General features: G+C 34.2%; 1 protein-coding gene and 2 non-coding genes across 4 annotated transcripts; 1 reads left to right on the forward strand and 2 right to left on the reverse strand.

The window, feature by feature from the left end:
• Positions 1-621: 621 nt before the first annotated feature.
• Positions 622-773, reverse strand: LOC135267035 (U12 minor spliceosomal RNA). Its single transcript, XR_010335283.1, has one exon. It is a non-coding gene; the product is annotated as a U12 minor spliceosomal RNA (small nuclear RNA).
• Positions 774-2,336: 1,563 nt separating this feature from the next.
• On the reverse strand, positions 2,337-10,222 carry LOC103313384 (uncharacterized protein). Of its 2 annotated transcripts, none has more exons than XM_008196482.3 (3): positions 9,969-10,222; positions 3,902-4,036; positions 2,337-3,851 (listed from the first exon to the last, which is right to left on the reverse strand). In XM_008196482.3, the coding sequence occupies exons 2-3, from the start codon at positions 4,027-4,029 to the stop codon at positions 2,501-2,503; spliced, it is 1,479 nt and encodes a 492-aa protein (XP_008194704.1). In that variant the 5' UTR covers positions 4,030-4,036; positions 9,969-10,222; the 3' UTR covers positions 2,337-2,500. The 2 variants fall into 2 exon arrangements, with proteins under 2 accessions (XP_008194704.1, XP_015836347.1); XM_015980861.2 differs by lacking the exon at positions 9,969-10,222 and adding an exon at positions 4,422-8,771.
• On the forward strand, positions 4,651-4,733 carry Mir3856 (microRNA mir-3856). The gene has a single exon (NR_038693.1). It is a non-coding gene; the product is annotated as a microRNA mir-3856 (primary transcript).
• Positions 10,223-20,966: the final 10,744 nt, after the last annotated feature.

Genomic DNA, 20,966 nt, shown 5'->3' on the forward strand with positions numbered 1-20,966 from the left:
AAATTGTACTTTAACACGAAAAACACTTAAGTAACGTAAAAACTATTCCAAACTTTCTTTTTATGACACTCTAAATCATGTTTTAATTAAAAATGTACGTACTTGGGCAATAAAATTTCGTCATATTTTTCTCGAAAATTAAATTGAAAGTAAAACGTCACGAGTGATTTGTTTTTGTCAAGATTTACGCCGGTGTTAATTTAATTAATTATAGCGCAAATTTGCCCTAAATATTTGCTTAAATGGTTATAATTGAATCGAATTGAGGTTATAGATGTAAAAAGCGACACGCAAAAGTCGCCATGATCACGGTAGGCTGTGTCCATTGTCTCGTATCACTTGTCACTAGATCAAGTATACTTGAAATTTGAACGCGACCTTAAAGGCCACGTGACGTCGTAAAATCGCAATTTCTACCGATTATCCAGGTTTCTAATCATTTTCCATAAACGTACAAGAATGTCACAGTCGCATTCGCTCCGAATCGATCTTCTGACAATTTCCGCATAAATTTCCAACAATTTATTTATATATTCGTCAAGGCCTCCCATATCATTTACATTTGTTTCAAACATACAAAAGACATGATATTACATTTCACACGATTTTTTGTTGGATTAGAGGGCAGATCGCTTCACCAGGACCGTTGCAAAAGTAGGCACTGTCCACGGGACGACCTTTGCCCTTACAAAAATTCGAGGCTAGGAAGCCTAGCATGTAAGCCAAGCGTTACCAAGGCTCGTTTATTTTCCTTACTCATTAGTTTAAGGCACGATTTGGCCTAGGTCTAGTGAGAGGGATATACCAAAAGGGGCCTTGGCAAGGTCGCAAAGCGCAAAAGTGGGCGGCATCTACCGACAAGTCATTTTCTAAATAACACGAAAGAATTTTGCAACGTGGCGCCATCAAGTGGCACGCCACTGAAACGCTGATAGACACCTGTAAACCACTCAAACAAAAGTACAGTCATCGTTTTATAGGGGGCACCAAATTCTTTTTTATATTATCTACTTTATTTATATACTCGCAAATAACCAAATAAGTGTGAATTATTATTGAACTTCGATTGACTTTATCACAATTTTTATTAGTTTACATACATTCGGAAAATTTGCTAGAAAAAAGACATTATAAGAATTACATATAAAGCTATATTAGTTGATTGTTGTAACTCTGACATCAAGAACACCTTGGAAAAGACGATGACACGTTTAGATTTTACTTAAAAACGTCTAGTTCATTTAGTTTTTGCTTGAAAAAATTAAAATGAAAATTATATTTTTTTGTTTTTTTTTTCAATAATTCAAAAATTAAAAATGACACATCAAATTTTTTTTCTGATAATTGTGCAGCATAAAAATGCCCAACTTTGCCTAATTTAACCGACCTCATATCTCTTATAATAACAGGGATCTCTATGGTGGAGCTCGAAAAATGGACACCCTGTATACTTGTGAAACCAAAAGAAAAAGAAATTTGTATTTCTTCGATCCCTAGCAAATCACTTACGAACACTTTAGATCATCTTATTTTCACATTTACTTATTTATTGAAACAGATTAATTTTTACGGATTATTCGGTTATTTTTTTTTGTCTGGGATTACCCAACTACGCCTTATTATGAGAGATTCGTTTAATTTCAACGATTCTTTGTTAATTGACCTATTTATTATTTGTGTGTGTAATTTCCAAAAAGTTTTAAATATTTTTTCTTGATTTTTGGTTATATACAGGGTGTGGCATCAGTTAATGTCATGGAGACACTGACTTTATTATTGCGAGTAGAAATTTAATTTTTTGTTTAATTACACTGTTGCCAAAGTTGAATCAACTAAATTTATTTTCTACAACGTGGGGGCCTTCCTTGCTACAGCACCGTACTCAACTTTTTTTTTTCTTAAATCAAATTCCACTTAATGTGGTGTTGCTAAGTTATTGTGGTTTAAAGTCTTTAAGAATACAACACGTGCCATGTTTTCTATTTATAAACGCATGTTTTATGTAATAATTAAGATTAAACAAAGAAAAATGTGAAAAAAAATATTTTCGGTGTTTATACCACTATTTCATTCCAAATATTTATATAAAAAAAAAACACAAACTTGCGATTTTTTTTACAAAATTCTCAGAAAAACGGAAACACGTCAATAATGTTTCGAAATGAGCGTCGTGTTTACTTAAAAATGCCATTTCCAATAATCACAATTACATAATTACGGCTATAAAACAAAACAATTGACACGTGTAGACAGATTATTGCTATCATTTTATTAATTGATTCCAATTGCCGGTGATTTTGATTGCGTGTGTGGGAAATTCAAATAAGACTCCGCCAATTTTTCAATATTTGTTATTGAAGCTCTTACGCTATACAAAAATTTATAAATACAATAATTTACACGTTAATAACTTAAAAATACTTAAGTTTTGGCCACCAGTAACATCAGTCTCTTTGTAAAAAAAAATGCTGCCAACTTGAATCGCGACTAGAAAAACTCCCTAACAGTCTTCATTAGAAATTTGCGTGCTGGCACTGGAGAACGACCCTCTGGCCTCGCCGCTGATACAGCTTTCAGGTACCGTAATAAAATTACATTTTTTGTAACTCGTCCAATTCGAACTCTGACACACCCGCTTCAGAATACTTTTTCTCTCGTTTTCCACCTTACACGTGACTATCACTTCGGGTACGGTACAGTTCGGCCCTAAAAAAGGCTCCTTGCTGGTCATTGGTTCATCGTTCGTGGATCTCCGCCGGTTCTGGACGGTGAGCTCGGCCTTAGCCGGAACCAATCCAAACACTTTTCCTATCTCCCGTTTCACTCTTTTGTTGCGATAACCGAACAAAAAGGGCGAGATCACGTTCGAAACCACCAATAGGAGCAGAGTATGGAAATTGACCATTGGCGACGTTGCCACGCTTACTAGCCCCGAATTTAGGACCAGTGTCACACCATACGGGACGTAGCAAAACAATACGAGAAAAATCACCAGAACGCTGATTTTTGCCGCTCGAGTTTCTTCGCGATATTTAAAAACTGATGCGTTTGAAATTTTGTGTTTCAACGATGTTATGAAATTGTTACTCGCGCGTTCGCTGCTCGTCCTAGTGACTTTTTTCGGGTTGGCAATTTCCTCAAATCGCATGAAGTTAGGCGCTGAGCGAACTTTAGGTAGCGGCGCCCTCTGCTCGTTGCTATAGCAACAGTCGAGGTTTGTTGACGTTGACTTGCGCATGCGCTCACTGTTTTTATGCGCCGCTGTGTATATGCACACGTAGATGACACAGATTGCGATAAACGGCACTAAAATAACTGCTAGACAGTAGGAAAGTGCGTAAATCGTGTTTAGGATTTGAACAGTTCGCGAATTTTGTGGTCTATTGCGACAGAAGCGCCACAAGTAACTGTCACTTTCCGTCACACTGCTTAAGACACTCAACACTAGCGCCACCAGCCACGTGGTGAGGATGAAGACAGTCGATCGGCATTTGTTGATGTAGAAGTGGTAGCGTAGCGAGTGGATGACGCCAAAGTATTGGTTGATTCCGATGAGGAGAATACTGAAGATGGACAGGGTGCAGACGAAACTTGTGCCCCCCTGTGCGGCGTAGCACAGGATTGGTTGGTTGGCGAGGGCCGGCGTTGAGTTGAAATACGTGACAGTCGAGAGTAGACTTTCAATGATTTCGAGATTTGTCGAATTTTCGATGATCACCAAATTCGAAATTTCGACACTCTCGTTGGTCGCGTTGGCGGGGTGAGGGGCGGGCTGCGATTGGTCGACGATCAAGAGGGGGATCAGTAAAAGACTTGACAGGAGATTCGTGATCAGCAAGTTGATAACAAATCTGTAATTCACTTGTTAGAATCAGTGTTACCAACTTAAGTAAAGTACCACCTGTTGGGGACGGTCCTTAGCCCTCTTCTGCGACAAAAAATCAGAAGTAGGAAGGCATTGGCGGTGATGGCGATGATTGATGACGTCACCAGGCCTGCACCGATCAGCCAATGGCCGTCCGAATCCATTGATTACCTGAAATTTGGGCCAATTAATCAAGGTTGCGTGCTATGGCGCCGAGAGGGGAAGCCAAACGATAACCCTAGATTGCCATGGCGACGCGAGGGGAATCCGGAGCCGCCTAGATCTTCGCGAATTAAGATCGTAGGTGGCGATGAATAATTGATGGAACACCTGGTCGCAACCGTTACAATTTTTTCGATTATTTTGCCACAAACAAAGCAGTGATGGAAAAGAACACAGGGGTCATAACGGCGGTTTACCTCAATCAAGCCCACTCGATTCTGACAGGATAATGGGACTTCCAAATTGGACATGATTCAAGGAATTGTAATTAATTGAAAAATGAGCGAAAAAAGGTCGAGGTCTCGATAAATCAAAAAAAAGAAAGAAAGAATACCTGAAATGCCGGGATGCGCGCATTGGCCTACTAGGATAGCGACTGGCAAAATACGCGATTGTGAATAAAACCATTGATAAGGGATTGGTCACGTGTGCGGATTGCTCCAGAGGAAAGTTACAAACAAGCATGATGAAACAAAGAAATTGTCACCGATCAAGGTTCGGAAGTTGATTTTTGCCGCATCATCTAGTTTACAAGATACGGTAAAATCAAATCACCTTGACAGGTGTGGTTTTTTTGCAAGAAAGTCATTTGAACACTTTCAATGTTTCGCAAACTGAGTGATTTTTCGTTGCGGAAATTCAAGTCAAAATCGTTTTGCTCTGCGTTTTTTCACCTTCAAAGCGCAACGAATTGACAGCGTGAGTCACGAGAAATAAGGGATTGATTTATCTTTGACGTCTCAATATGTATAAATAAAAGAAAATTTTTCGATGGGAATTACATCACTCAGAAACGAAGATTTTGCGGTTTATCGCCGAATTATGTTTATGAAACGTAAACTTGCGGTTATGGAGTCAAAGACATAAATCTCGTCACCAGATGTTTGTCAATTCGTTTTACGATTAATAAAATTTGTGTAAATGTGGAAATAAGAGGATGTTTTTGTGTTTTTCTTGTCTCATTGTTTGTTAAAATTACGATGATGCAAACTACAGTTAGCGAGTTTTACGAGCCTAAATCCAAAACAGTTGAGCCTACTTTTGCCAACGTTCAAATAATTAATCCTTTGAAAAAACCTGGGCTAAGTTTAGCCACACGTGAAAAAACCTGGCTGAAAAAAGGATAAAAAACAAGGCTAAACCTAAAATTCACACCTAGATATTTGCATAGATTTGAAAATAAAAACTGAACTCAAAAATTTACGCAAGTGGTTAGCCAGGTTTCTAAATCTGGGCCAAGGTTTCTAACTAGGTTACTTTTTTTATTTAAGTTAGTTTTGCTCTAGGAGTTTGTGATTGAACCTTGACTGAATCCTGGGCTAAATATTTTTTACACAAATAAATCTATTCACAATAAATCTAAATAAAGGCGAATTTTCTAAGCTAAGCCTAAACCTAAAACAGTTGAGCCTACTTTAGCTAAAGTTTAAAGTGTTAATCCTATGAAAAAACCTGAGGTAAGTTTAGCTAGACGTAAAGAAACGTGGATGAAAAGGGAATTTAGAACTATGCTAAACCTGAAATTCACATCTAGACACCTAGCCGAACTCAAAAATTTAGGCAATTATGGACTTATATCTGTGGTTTCAAAACCTGAGACAATTTTTCTAACTAGGTTTTTTTAATTTTAGCCTAGTTTTTCTTTAGGAGTTTGTGACTAAACCTTGGCTGAACCCTAGGCTAAATAATAAAAAAAAAATAAACCTAAGATGATTCAAATTTATGGATTCACAATAAACCTAAATAAAGTTAGGCGAATTTTCTAAGCTAAGCCTAAACCTAAAACAGTTAAGCCTATTTTTGCTAAAGTTTAAAGTATTAATCCGATGAAAAAACCTGAGGTGAGTTTAGCTACACGTGAAGAAACCTGGATGAAAAGGGAATTTAGAACTAGGCTAAACCTGAAATTCACACCTAGACACCTAGCCGAACACAAAAACTTAGACAATTACTGACTTATTCCGTGGTTTCTAAACCTGAGACAAGGTTTGTAACTAGGTTTTTTAAATTTAGGCTAGTTTTCCTTTAGGAGTTTGTGACTAAACCTAGGCTGAAACTGGGCTAAGTTAACTCAAACTTACGAATTCACAATAAACCTGAATCGAAATTTTAAATCTACAGTTTTGATTTTTAATTTCCAAAATTTTCGCCCAAGTCAATTACTAAACCTGGGTTAAGAAAAACCTATTAAGTTGCGTAATTGAAAAACACAAGTTCGCAAAAAACCCATTAATTATGTCGTAAACAACCCAAAAAATGTGATTAAATCCCACTGTGGTGAAGTCAGCAGTGCATGAAATTCGATTTGATTTATGTGAGGTTCTGTAATTTAGGAAGACATTGAAAAAATAAATATTCGCAAGAGTTCAATTAGAGAAAGAGGTCGAACAATCACATAAATCTAATCTAATTAACGGTGATGTTTCAGTGATTCATGGATCACAAATGTTTCGGTGGTTTTTTAAATAATACGAGGCACGCAATTGGTACGACACACCCTTATTGACAGATTTTGTTCGAGTCTCGAGTGTTTTACCAACTTCTTGACTTTTTAAACGAGATTTCGGAGTCAAGTGTGGGTGTCACGCAAGGGCCCACGTTGGACCCCCTCTTTTCGGTCGCGATAAATATTTTTTTTTAATAAACTGACACACCTGTGATAAGCAGTGTCTGGCGCCTCTTCAAAAGAACAAGAAAAGTGTCGCAATTTGTCAAAGAAATTGATAAGGTGGTGGCGTTTCTATTTCAGGGTAGCGCAAAGTCTATAGATAATTTTAAATTTGGGGCTATTTTGGGCCCACTTTCGCTCAGTTACATAAAATGTGCCAGGACGTGCCGTAATTTGTAATAGAAGTAAAAGTCGCTATTTTTAGAAAGTTTATAAAAAATCGAATATTTTGAAACGTTCGGTATCTAAAGAAGTTTTTAATTACATGAAGATAATTGAATAAATGGCCGGTGATTAAAAAGGTCAAGGTCAGGGCGACGTTTCGGCCACCACCATCAGGTGCCACCCAACCAACCTCATTTCAAACTTCCGATTGTGCAAAAGCAGTCTTACGTAAAACAATTGAAATTTGATGATTTGCAAAAAATCGGCATCAATTAGCGACCATATAAGCGACAAACGTTGCTAATAGTCAAGTAGGTGTTGATTTATTTATAAAACAACGCCAACTTTGATGCAAAAACATCTGCTACTGTTTATCTAAATTAGAGTAATGACATAATTCTGTGTGAAAAAAAAGAAGGTGCAACCGTCCTTGGTCACGTGACACGTCCAAAATAGCGCATTTTTCCGAATCATCACGTAGGCCACAACGTCCACCAACGTAACAAATTATAATTTGAACGGTTTTTAATTGGTTGTCATTTGAACAGTTATGAGGTCACGTGTCCCGGTTTTTCTTTTGACAGGTACAGCAGCCTTGATTGAAAAAACACGCCAATCTTCGCTAGACCAGAAAATGATCGTTTTAATTGTCAATTAATCACTCGAGGAAAATGTCATGGCGCTCTTGAATTCCGACAAAATAAACCCCTTTATTTCGTAATGCGCGCGTGACGTAAGCTTGAATAAAGCGCCAACGATGTGTGAATGGGGCTTTATTAACAAAATTGTTGTCATTTTCCTCTAGCCTCCTTGATTGGAACATCACGTAACGCGTTTATGACACGCGCCTACTCGATATGAATTAAACAAATCGAAAATTGAGAAACTTCCGTTTTGCGATTTTTCCACAACGTGACTAATGTCATTCTAATTAAACAATTCCACGATTTCCTCTATTATTATCGCGAATTTTACAAAAAAACGAGATTAAGGTTACGTTGGCTATTTATAGCAATTTTCTGTTTATATACAAACAAATGAGTCAATAGCTTCCTAGATCGGGGGACGATTTTTCTCAATTTCAAAATATTAAAGGTTGCAGGACACGCGTTTGTCTGGCTTTAAATAAATCACGGCTTTGCCAAAGTAAATCCGTTCGAATTTCGAGGCGGCGTGCGTCAAGTGAAAAATTTGACACTGACACACTCGATTTCCGCTATTTTGACAGTTTGATTTATTCGGAAAAGAGCAATTGTTTCGGCTTTTGTCACTCGTGGGCGGTTATTGAGACAGGAAAATTCATTGTGGTCGTGAATTAAATTGAGAAAAAGCTTTGATTCATTCAGAATTATTGTCTGAGAGGTTTCTTGGAGGACGGCCAAAAGTCGAATTTCGAATAAATTGGGCAGAGCTGATGAAAAATTATGATAAAAATGACAATTTGATTGACTGGTGTTTCGGAATAAATTATTATGATTTACTACCAAAAAAAGATAATCATTTATTTTTTATATGAACTGTCATGTGAAATGTCATGGGGGTCATAAATTTAATAAAACATTAGCATTCATTCAAACATGTGTTTTGGAAAATGGCCAGCGGTGAATTTTGGGAAAATTGTATAAATTTTGAATTGACGACACGGTTGGATTATTTGTGGAGCAATTATGTAGTCGCTAATTTGGAAACAAAGCGGAATAATTGCGCACATCGGCAAATATAGACTGATCAAGGAATGGAAAATTTCTATTATGACAATTTTTGGGCTGGATAAGAAATCGTCAAATAATTTTTACCGTTATGTGCTCAAAACAGTAGGAATTCAACTAAAAAATTGTCAAATATTTGAAATTATTTTGATATGGAAAGTAGTCAAAAGGGTCCAAAAATTGTCAAATTTCGTTTTAAAATAATAGAAACAAGCTTTTTATACGTAATTCATTCCCCAAAAGATTTTTTTACTGTTTTAGTCTTTATTATAAAAAAAATTTCGAAGTACGTGTTAATGAAATAGTCAGATTTTTGACAGTAACACAGTTTTAAAAAATTGTCAAATAGTACTGTTTTTGAACTATAAGGAAGCTTTTTTCTAACTGATTTACTCAAATTATTTTTAAAAGATAAATTATTGCAAAATGTGTAGGTAGTACCTCTTAGAGAAGTCATTGAAAGTGTCAATTTTTTGACAACAGGACATTAAATACATTATGTGTAATAATTTTATATAATTTTGTTGTAATTTTTTTCCGTAAATCTAAGAAGAGCGTGAAATTTTTGAGTTTTCATTTATCGTAATAAAGTTAATTTTTCAAAAATTGTCAAATATGCGTTTAAAATAATAAAAATTTTTCTTGTCTTATTTAGAGTCAAGATTTTTTGTTGTTTTTGTATGAAAGCAAAGTTGGAAAATATTCAGTCAAGGATTTCCAAAAAATGTCAAATTTTTGACACTACCATTTAAACTGGCGTTGCTAAATTTAACCACAATATGCGTGAAACTCTGAATGCTGTTTTTGCTTTTTAGAGTTGGAAGGCAATTTTTTTTCAAAAATTGTCAAAAATGTGAAAATTGCCACTTTTGTAGTAGTTTAAAATTAAACCTGACACTGAATTATATAACTGTACAAAATGTGATAAAAAAATTAGAGGCGTGCGAAGGGGCTAATTTGCGAATTCGACTTTTAACAACCAAGTGTTAATAAATGCCAATTTGTCAGTATTTTTGTGTTAATTGACCAAATGTTAAGTCATTTTGTTTTTGACAATTTTCGGAGCATTCTTGACTATTCAACGAATCGGCCACCCAGTGGTGACGTTAATGGAATTGACGCCAACTAGATATGGCAAAATAGTCAAATTTTTCTCGTTTTTGATTGATAATATCCTGGAATAATTAGCGCCTGGAGCGGTTCACGTGATCGCGTTCAAACGAAAAACAAAAGATAATCGCCGAAATTATTTAATAAACTTGGTTTATTAAAAAAATCCTGATAAAAATCAAGTGGTGCTTGATTTGAATAGGTTCCAAAGTCAAAGCCAACTAGCTACCTTCTCACTGTTGCGATTTCTCCATTTCGCACACTTTCACGACGTACGCCACTGGTGTGACCGAAACTCTGTGTGAAAAAGACGGTATTTTCGATCTGGAGCAGGCCAACAGCAGCTGCATGCACTAACTTAAGGCCCTGTTCACAGTAAACAACTCGACTTTTTCCACATCTAGTTGCCGTAGTCTGATTGAAATGCCCGACCGCATTTCAACACTACTAATTCACAACTGATTCCAAGTCGGGAGCGAGCCGTCGATATAAAACGGTTTGTCTACGATATTACCATTGTATGGTGTATGGGAGAGGTGGGTGTAGTCGACCAACCGTTTACAGGATCGAGTAGGTCACGTGAATGAAATGAAAGAGTGAGATGTGCGATTGGAACGTTGCTGCGGCTGCTGGTGCGCGCTGTGAGATGGGTTGAAGGGTCTCATGGGCGAAAAATCCAGTGACGTCACGTGGGGTGCGTTCAACTGGAGGATGGGAATGGCCTTGCGAGGACGATGGGTGTGTGGGAGGGTGGGGAAGTGGGTGGAAGACGTTTGAATAATCATCATTCGTTAGATAACTCGAGCGAAAATTCCTCCAATTAGTAGTTTTTTTTGTAAAATAGTTGAATTTGACATTAGATAATACACCAAAACATAAATTTATTTCAGAATTTGGGATAATCCTGACTAATTTGTAAGTTTTTTGAGTTTAAAATTACAGTTTTTGACAATTTATGTGTTTTGAACATAAATTTTTTTGACAGTTTTTGTAATAACGAATTTTATCATTTAACAACGTGGAAAAAACTATGAATCAAATGAAGTCCATGTTCTTTGGACTGCGTTTTGTTAAAATATTTTTTTTTTTACCTTACTTAGTATAACAAAATTTTTGACAATTTTTGGTTTTATTTTACAACTTAGAAATGACCTCAGTGCAACTTTTATTAGAAATATCATGGCATTTAACCCATTTTTAGGTTTGAATCTTTGCTACTACTCGTATTACGTCTGTGTTTTTGACAATTTTTTGTTTTGGTATAACATAAAATATTTGACATTTTGGAAAGAACAATAATTTATATCTGTGTGCTCAATTATATTTGATAAAGTACTACTTAAAGCATTATTTAGATTTTGGAAAGTATTTGCGAATAAAATATTTGACTATCAACTCAGGTTTTTGACAATTTTTGGTTTTGGTATGACAGAATGAGCCAGTTTTTCTAATTTTTATTGACAAATCATTGTTTTAAATTGGTTTTAATTCTTTTGTTTTTTATAGGTTTGATATGAGTACGAAATATTTGACTATTTAAGTCAGGTTTTTGTCAATTTTTGGTTTTTATGGAGTCTTGTATATTTTTATTATTTATTTTTTACGTCAACATTCTGTTATTTATTTATTTTTTTGAAGAGATTGGAATAATTATCATGACTTAGATAAATTAAGCGAAAATCTCGCCCAAATTCAGTAGTTTTTTCCATAAAATCGGTAGTTATTAATTAAAAAATGTGTTAAATTTTTGTTGTGTGATTAATATTGACACAAAAAGTTGAATTTGACATTAGATAGTATACCAGAACATATTTTTCAACAAATTTATTTATGGAACTGATAATTTTGTTATTATCCTGACAATTTTTTTTTGAATCTAAGATTAGAGTTTTTGACAACTAAGGTGGTATAAAAAAAACGCAAAAAAAGATGTCAATATCCTAACAGAAAGAATTACGAATCAAATATAATATTTCCTTCACTCTACATTTTATTAAGAGATTTTTTTAAACACCACTAAGTTTAACAAAGTTTTTGACAATTTTTGTTTTTGTCTCTCAATTCAGCATTTACTTCAATGCAACTTTTTTTAGAAATATTGTTTGTAACCCATGTTTAGTTTTGAATTTTTGTCATTACTGTGTTTTTGACAATTTTTTGTTGTGGTATAACGAACTTTCGACATAAAATATTTGACATTTTGGAAAGAACGATGATTTATATCCATGTGCTCAATTAACATCTGATAAAGTAGAAATTATTTACGAGTAAATTATTTGACTACTCAAGTCAGGTTTTTGACAATTTTTGGTTTTGACATTACGGAATGTGCCAGTTTTTTTTCTAATTTTTGTTAATAAATTGATTAGCAGCTATACATTTATATCTTATTTAAACATATTGTCCTGTTATAATCAATTCAAATCTAATCAATTATAGATATGTCAAAGGCTTGGTTACGAAACTCCCAACAAAAACTTAAATTATGTAAAATATTTGCCAAGTAGGAAATTATTTTAACAACAGTGGCAACATTTCAAAATTCTTTGACGCCAGAAACAACGAGTGAAGAGTGAGAAATTGACGCCAACAATGCTCCCGATTTAAATGTGCGAATGATAAATGAGACGAATGTTAACTGTTTATTGATTTCATTTGACTGGTGATGCGGAATAATTGGGAAAATTTGATTTGGAAATGAAAAAAAAAATGCGAAAATGGGCTTTGATCTCGTCGGGAATAAAGATGAAGAAATTAAAAAGGAACCATCAGAATAAACACTCGCTTTTTTAATATTTATCGAGTTTATTGACACACCAGACTCGCATAAATGATAAAAAATTAGTTACACGAGGATGACTTAAGCTCGTGAGAGGTGAATTTATTGTATTGATCCTTATTTCGGGAAAATAATGGTTTGGAAGGCAGCCACTGGCCAAAGGTAAATTTTGATGCAATTGTGTAAATTTCCAATTGACGACATTGCGCGGATGTTTATAGCCGATTTACACATAATAAGTTAAAGGATTGCGTCCACAAAAACCGTTCTCCAAATATTATTGCTCGCTTTTGAATAATCAACAAAAAATGTGCGTTTTTATCGCAACTTTGGGTTGCGATAAAAATGGAGACAAAGTGTCTCAGTCGATCTCCTCGTCGATTAAATCAGTGCCCAAATATTTGTCTCCGATTAAACCAAAAACTAGAAATAACCAAACAAAGCACCGACATATTTATGTCACCCGTTCAATAATAATTCCAAACAAAGGAACACAAAGTTCAGGGTCCAAAAGCGATATTAATTGTTACCAGGAAGGAAGTAAGCGACATTATTGTACTTTTCTGAGGGCGAAATTGGGGAGAGGTTGCGGTGTCCAAACACAAGGATTAAGCACGAATCAAATGTCAGTTCTAACATGTAAAATATTAATTTCTAATTGAGTAATACTTTCTGAAACGCATTACACCAGCATAAATACGATAAAAAATCGGAACACTATTGACCTGAAATCGAGCACGACCTCATTTAATCACAGCCAAAACTGAGCAATTATACAGGGTGTCTCCCGTAAATTATGCCTTTCTCGCGACCTTGAAGCACGCCGCCCCCAAGTGACGCATTTCGCAATAATAATCGTCTTCAAACAGCAATGTTTGCGCACTAACAATTTCCAAACAATTCAATATTTGCAATCAATTATTTTCGGTTGGCAGGCGTGTCGGGGTAAAATAGCCAACGCGCCCTTGCGGCGATTTATCGAAGGTCAACGGCCTCGAGTTATAAATCTGTCAATTTGAAAGAGTTAATCGGGATCGGAGTTGGCGGCGGCCGAAGTCACGTGACGACGGACGCCCGCCCGCATCTCTTCTACGGTTCCGGTTATTAGAGTTGCGAAATTTCGAAGGTTGCCACAAAGTGACATATGAGAGCAGGCAACTTGATTCCGGACCAAGGTCAATGCACGAAATTTGCCGATTTTCGGCCCACGCTGTGGAAAATTTTTCCATAAAATACCAATTGTTATTTTTCATGGAACGTATGAATGAAAAATACAACAACTCAAATTCCTGCCTAAAAATAGTACACAAAAAATTGAGGCGTGTCTGTTAGTACATGGAAAAAATTTGCCTCAGGTGGACCTATAAATAAATAAGGAAATTACAATACCACTAGACTTATTCGTAATTGCAATGATTTATTACTTCCATTTTTTATGTTGTGTTGTTTGTTGTGAGTGTTCTTGGTTATTGTAATATAGAAAATTGTGATCAGAGTGGCCTGTGACTTGACATTTGAATTTGAAAGACATTGTTGCCAATTAACATGCGACTAAAGGATTATTTTTCCCCAATTAATCCCAATTCGGATAAGAAATTTTTGTTTAAATTATTTTTTGACACCCTGTATCAACAAAACAGGTTTAAAAACAATGTAAATAAACATAAACGTGTATGAAAACACGACATTGTTTGCATACATTTTTTAATTTTATTGGCGGTGTATTTTTGGAAGTTATTTGGACAAAGACCTGCTTTATACAAGCAAAATTGTCTCAAAAAACAAAGGAAATATGGAAAAATAAACACATATTTCACATAAAAACCTACATACTTGCATTACATAATACTACTTTGTTTGTACAGAACAATAATAATAGTATAAAAGATCAATGTAATAAATATTGTAAGGGTAATAAATTGTACTTTTTTTCTAAATTAGTGTAGGTAGTCAAGGTTAAATTTGTCAAAAGCATTAAAAATTTGTTTCTTTTCTGATCTGTTGTCTGTCTGTTTCATATTTTTCGATTTAAATTTGGGAGGGTTTTGTTGTCCGAATGAATTGAAATCTTGCACACTTACGTAATCTGCGTGACAACGCTATCTTATGTAGTTAATTATTTCCTAACGGGGTGTTAAAGTTTTAGTTTAGATTAAAAAAGGATGTTTTGGTCATAAAACTCATAAGTTATTTAAAAAAAAGCTTTTTTTATAAGTATATATTTTTTTTGTTTATTGAAATATTTTGTTACGCTTTCATTTCTTATTTGTCCAGTTATTACTAGTTTCGAATGAATAAAATATTTCTTATTTTGGTTGTTTTGACCCGGTTCATTGGTCAAACTTTGCATTTATTTGCACTTGTTTGTTCGTATTTTTCCGCCCAAATTTGTGATTTATTGCATTCGTGTGAATAATTCAGCGGCGAAAATATGCAGGTGAGGCAATAAAATGTTTAAAAGTCTTGACAAAAATGTGCACCATCCTTGAGCTACGTTTCGAAATTCGCGTCTTTTTCCTCGTTTCGTTCGTTTTGAAATTAAATTAATTGGTTATCTCTTGCACACTTTTATTCCAACTGCTTTGCATATGATTATTCAACAGTGTTACCTTGATACGTTGGTGGAAATTTTGGAAGTGAGAGTGGTGGGAATTTTGTTACGAATTATCCGAATTCTAATTAATTTAGAAAACTTAGAATAAGTTGGACGTGTGCATCTTGTTTATTTTTTACATGTTTGTAAGTTCTATTTTTGCTGGTGCGAGGACAAAATAAGAGCAGGTGATGATTGACGAAGGCATATTTAGATCAATTCTCTCAAACGATTGTTAAATGAAGGTCAAGTTAGATACAAGAAGTTCATCAAGTTGTACCGTTGCGTATTTCCCACTGACACTGATGTGGCACTAATTGTGCCTTTTTTGCGACTCCTCTAACGGACAACTCGATAAAATCACTTTTTCATTTGTTTTCATTGCTTGTCAAAATTTTATTTTTACGCACCAAGTGTCTCGCTTTTTTCTAGTAATTTCTATTTTTACAGGTTCGTTAGCCTCGACGCCAAATTAAGCATATGTGATGATACATTGTGCGAAAATATTGCTCTTTTTAGTGTATCAAGCGAATAAAAATAACTTTATTACGTACAACTTCATTTTTAAGTGGAGCGGACCTATGATTAAAAAACAACCGATGATCAGCGACCACATTATTATTGCCATTTTTTCAATTGCTTCCAAAATCGTGTCAAGTTTATTGCATTTTATTGCTGAAAAAATTTATGGGCATTTGAAACAATTTTAAATTATTGGGATTTTTACAAAATCTGATTTTAAAATTTTAAAAAATTGAGTCATTTGTTTATCAATCTTATTCCCTATTAGCCCTGAAACTGTGGAAAGTCCTCGGAAAACACATTTTCTGTTCGTCATTTGTGAGCAAAATATGTTTATTTTTTCGTGGTAATAGCTCTGTTTTTCAATATGTGTCAAGTTCAAAAAAAGGGCGGAAACGCCCCATCTTTATTAAAACCGTTGTTATTAACGGCCACTTATTTTGTCATCGCTGTCAAAATTTGGGACCACTGGGAAGCTTCCATGACCACAGGAAACTGACCCAAAAATAAAACCACCTTGTCAAATTCGAATTTTCTATTGACCCCATTAGTGTGTCAAAATCTATTTTTGTGGGTTCAATAGCCAAATAGTGTGACCTTGTCACTTTCCAAGGCCATTTTCAACTGTCTTACTTTACAACAGAATGAATCACGAGATGTGTTTTGATTTATTTTATCGCCTCCAAGGTGAGTGACTTTTCCGACTACAACAGTTGGGAATTTTCAGCGGGGATTCACTTCGTGGCGAGTTAACGACTTCCTGATAACACATTCTTGCAATTTTCTGAAAAGCTTGAAATAACGAGCGCATTTTCCCACTTTCCATGTGGCCATTTGAGGATATCATGGCCCACTCTCCACGATTTTTTTGCACGGAAATGACCTCAAATTTTTCACGAAATGGGCTTGTGTGATCGATAGATGTCATTCGTGATTTTGGTTCGATTAAAACGGTGTAAAATAACAACAAGGAAGTGTTATAATCAAATGGCAAAAGGTCAAGAAGTGATGTTCATTAATTTACTTCAAACTTATTGCGTGTTTTTGGTGCTGGGAGATTATTCCTTGACTTTCTACACTTACGAGTAAAGTAAGAAGTCGTTTACATCAGTTCCTTGACATAATGGGAACCGATTTTCCACTTTATGTAAATGTTATGCAATTTATTGGTCATATTTGTTGACAACTCACTTTGTTTGAAAGATTAAGCAATTTTTTCCCAATTTAACACTTAAAACCCGTTCCGAAACGTATTTTCCATAAGAAGTGCGGAAATTTAATTTTTTTGCATATTGTGTTATTTTGTAAATTTTTAAATAAATTCTGAAAAAATCGCAGAAAACGCTCATTTTTATGCGACCCTAAAGCTTTTATAAATTCTAGAATCCTTACCTTTATATTTTTTATATATACATTTTTTGTATATTTTTTTTTGCTTTTAAGTTAAAGCTTCACTGCGTGGTAATATTATTTTGCTAATCTATAACTTTACCACTCCATTTAACCCCTTTAGGGGGTAATTAGCTCTATAGAATTGCATTTTCACACGCATTACGTAAGTGTGCAAAATTTCAGTACATTCGGACGACAGGAACCCTCTTAAATTTGGCTCGAAAAATATGAAACAGACAATAAAGTAGGATGTTAGAAATTAATGAATTGGCGAAATGTTGATTATGTATGTACCTGATGTAATAATAAATTCCTTGTCTTTTTTGTTACTGTTATCTTTTAATATCTCGTGTTACGCTTTCAACAGTTTATCGAAAGATTACGAATAAATTGTTATTTTAATTTGGTGTGATCCACATGACTAATTGTTTTTTATTGATTGCGTTTGTTTACTACAGCGATAGAATAATACGAATAAAGAATCGAAATTTCGAAATGAAACTCCAATTTTAGATAAAGCAATAAAAATAAATATGCGTATTTATCGATTTGGATAAATTAACGCAATACAATCATTTCGAAATAGTTTTCGGGTTTGAGACAAAAATCGAGGACAGGTGCACATTTTTTGCAAATTAATTATTTCCGTCTGTGATGAATATTCAAAAATGTGACAATACTGACGCATTTTGCCAAACATTTTCAATTCTCTCCAGTCTTCAGGGTTAGAAGTGAACAATTCGTTCAGTTTCATTCCTGGTTCTATTTTTAGCCCACTATTGTCATTTTCTTCAATTTCTATTTTTATACTTCTTCGACCACCTTGAGAAACACGGAAGCAAATGATATTCTGCTTTGTCATTTTATTTATTTGATTTCGAAAATTGTGGCCAACTGTGCGAAACGAATCGTTGAATTTTTTTTTCGTCAACATTGCAATTTCTGGAATCGTTCTGAAATACAGGGCCGTTAAAAAATATGGATACAGTTAAATGTTATAAAAACTATTCATCAAAACTTATTAAAATTTGGTATATGCTTAAGAGTATATAAATTGTATCGTTTCAGATGTTTATTAAATTTCTATCTCCATTTGTTCTTCAGATACAAGGCTAACTTGATTTTTTTTAAATAGCAACAAGGGTTAAATATAATATTTTTGAGAAGAGCATTTTTTTCTGAGTTCTATGGTATAACACATGCATACCTTAATTTAATCGAAATTAAAAAAAAAATCGAAAATTTTGAAAAATGTAAAATTTTATTGACCTTGGAAATGTTGTCTTTATCTATCGTTAGCTCATTAACCAAAAAATAAGTAAAAGTTAAAAATAATTGTTAAAATAACACTTTTAACTGAAAAAGAACACGCTTTAATTAAGAAATTTTAAACACGGAATACTTGATTTTTATGCTACGAACGATGTTCAAACTGATTTCCACAAACTTCTTGGCTTTCTATCTCCATGATAAACCAACATGAGATTTTTTTTCGCTTAGTTTTACTTAAATGTACCATTATTAAACGAATTATTGCACCCAAGTTCAATTTTTGGCTAAAATACAAGTGACGGATATCGCCAATGACAGTATTTTCAAAGCTAACTTAGTTTTACTATTCCAGAAAATTTTTGAATTTTTATTTTTTTACATTTTAATAAAAGTAAAGGTGGGTATCATGTTACATCACTGAATTCAGAAAAAATGTTCTTTTAAAAATGATTAAATTTGACCCTTCGTGCCATTAAAAAAAAACAAGTTAGCCTTGAATTTTCAAAATAAATGACGATAAAAATTTGATAAAGCTCCCAGATGATAGAATTTAAACACTTTTTAACTGTTCTTTTAAACCGTTCTGAAAATATTTAACTGTATCCATACTTTTTCGAGAAAATTGCCGCGGAAATAGTTAAAAGTGAAATCACGTGCACGCCCAAAAACAACAATGGGGGAATTAGCAACGAAACGATCGTGTGTGTGATAGTGTAACACTTTCTTATGCAAGTGATACATAATAAGATGGGTTGGGTTTAAGTCACTGGGTCATAAATGAACACAATGTTTGAGTGACACGACCGAACGTAGCGATGAGTGTCTCAAAAGATATATTTTTCCATTGAATTTGTTTTTTTCGCTCTACCTGCTCCAATTTTTGAGGAATTTGTGAGTGTTTGTGTTAATCAGTCATCGCCTCGAATCGGGTTCTAGTTCATCTCAACCTATTTAAAAGTGGCACAATTGCACATCTAAATATTATTCTCCTATGACCAACTTTCGCGTTCGTTATCTATTAAAAAAGCTCTCGAATCAGAGCAAAAATTTATTTACACCATATATTCTAAATAAGAAATCCCGGATTAGAGCGGAAGTTATCTGTCTGGCTTTCGGCCAGAATTTCGACCTGAGACAATGTCGATGATTCGTGTCCCGAATTTCAACTCCTTACGAGATAAACGCGTCTATTAATAGTTGAGTTTTGATTCTTGTGTTGTTATTTATTCGTGTCACGTTTCATGAGGTGACGTTTCGTGATAAAGCGAGTGAATTTCCACGACAATGATAGCGTCCATTCACGTGTCAATCGAGGGATTATTATGTCACGGTCTTTGTTAAGACGTTACATTTCACTTCAAAGCGACTCGATAGAAGAGTCTTGAGTGGTTCTGACAGAAAATCCGGGTCATAAAGTGAGAAATTAAGTTGGCAACACTGTTTTCGTCAGTTGTTTCTCGCAAAACTACCACATAATTGAAGAATTTTGTGAAATTTTTGGTCAGTCAGTTCAGGTCAGGTCAGGTCAGGCAGTGTTGCCACCCTAACACAAATTTTTTTTCTTCGAAAGATTACACAAAATCCAAGAATAATTAAGTTTTTGGTCAAATCAGGTCAGGTCAGGTCAGGTCATTTAATTATTTCTGACAGAAAATCTAAAAAATTCCAACTAAAGTGGTCTCTGGCTTTGTTTAACATTAAATTGGCAACACTGAATAACTAAAAAAATGTCTTGACAATGGCAACATTGCCACACAAAATTTTTGTTTTTCCTATTTCTTTTTGTCGAAAAATAACACAAAATCTAAGAATAATTAAACTTTTTGTCAGGTCAGGTCAAAATTAAGATTTTTAATTATTTCTGACAAAAATCTAAAAAAAATCTGAAGTGGCCTGTGGCCCTGAGTTTAATATTAAATTGGCAACACTGAATAAATGGCAGTGTTGCCATCCTATCACAAAATTTTTATTTTTCTGTTTTTTTTTCTTCAAAAAATAACACAAAATCCAAAAATTATTAAGTTTTTGGTCAGGTCAGGTCAGGGGAAAATGAGGATTTTTTTTGTTTCTGTCAACAAATCTAAAAAATTCTGAGCAAAGTGACCTCTGGCTTTGTGTTTAATGTTAAATTGTCAACACTGAATAACCAAAAATATGTCTTGACAATGGCAAGGTTGCCACCCTAATTTTTTTCTTGTTTTTTTTTGTTCGAAAAATAACACAAAATCTTTGAATAATTAAGTTTTTGGTTAGGTCAGGTCAGGTCAGGTCAGGTCAGGTCAAAATGAGGATTTTTTCTTGTTTCTGACAAAAAATTAAAAAATTCTGGCTAAAGTGGCTTCTGACTCTGTGGTTAATATTAAATTGGCAACATGTCCCAGCCCACTTTGATTTGAAATTCAGGTTTTTTTTTCGGTTGTGTTGTAATAAAGAAATTCTAAAGTCGGTTTTTTTAATCAAATTAAAAATCGATTAACATCTAATTTACCAAAAATGTCCGAATCTTGTTGCAATATTTGGTTTGAAGCAAACCTTGAAAGCTTTTAAGAGGTCGTAAAAATAAGTTGAATGATCCTTAATTGAAACTTAAATTTTATTTTTCCTTCTTGTTTTACAAGTTAAATGATTTTCCTCTGACCTTAAATTTTTTCGTCAGCTTGTAGCAACTG

This window comes from Tribolium castaneum, chromosome 8 (genome assembly GCF_031307605.1).
Source record: "Tribolium castaneum strain GA2 chromosome 8, icTriCast1.1, whole genome shotgun sequence".
In the NCBI taxonomy this organism is placed as follows: domain Eukaryota; kingdom Metazoa; phylum Arthropoda; class Insecta; order Coleoptera; family Tenebrionidae; genus Tribolium; species Tribolium castaneum.

Coding starts and splice junctions, on each gene's coding strand:
- LOC103313384 (XM_008196482.3), bottom strand. CDS start 4,029: ATGGATTCGGACGGCCATTGGCTGATCGGTGCAGGCCTGGTGACGTCA. Junction 3,852..3,901: donor CTAAGGACCGTCCCCAACAG/GTGGTACTTTAC, acceptor AGTGAATTACAG/ATTTGTTATCAACTTGCTGA.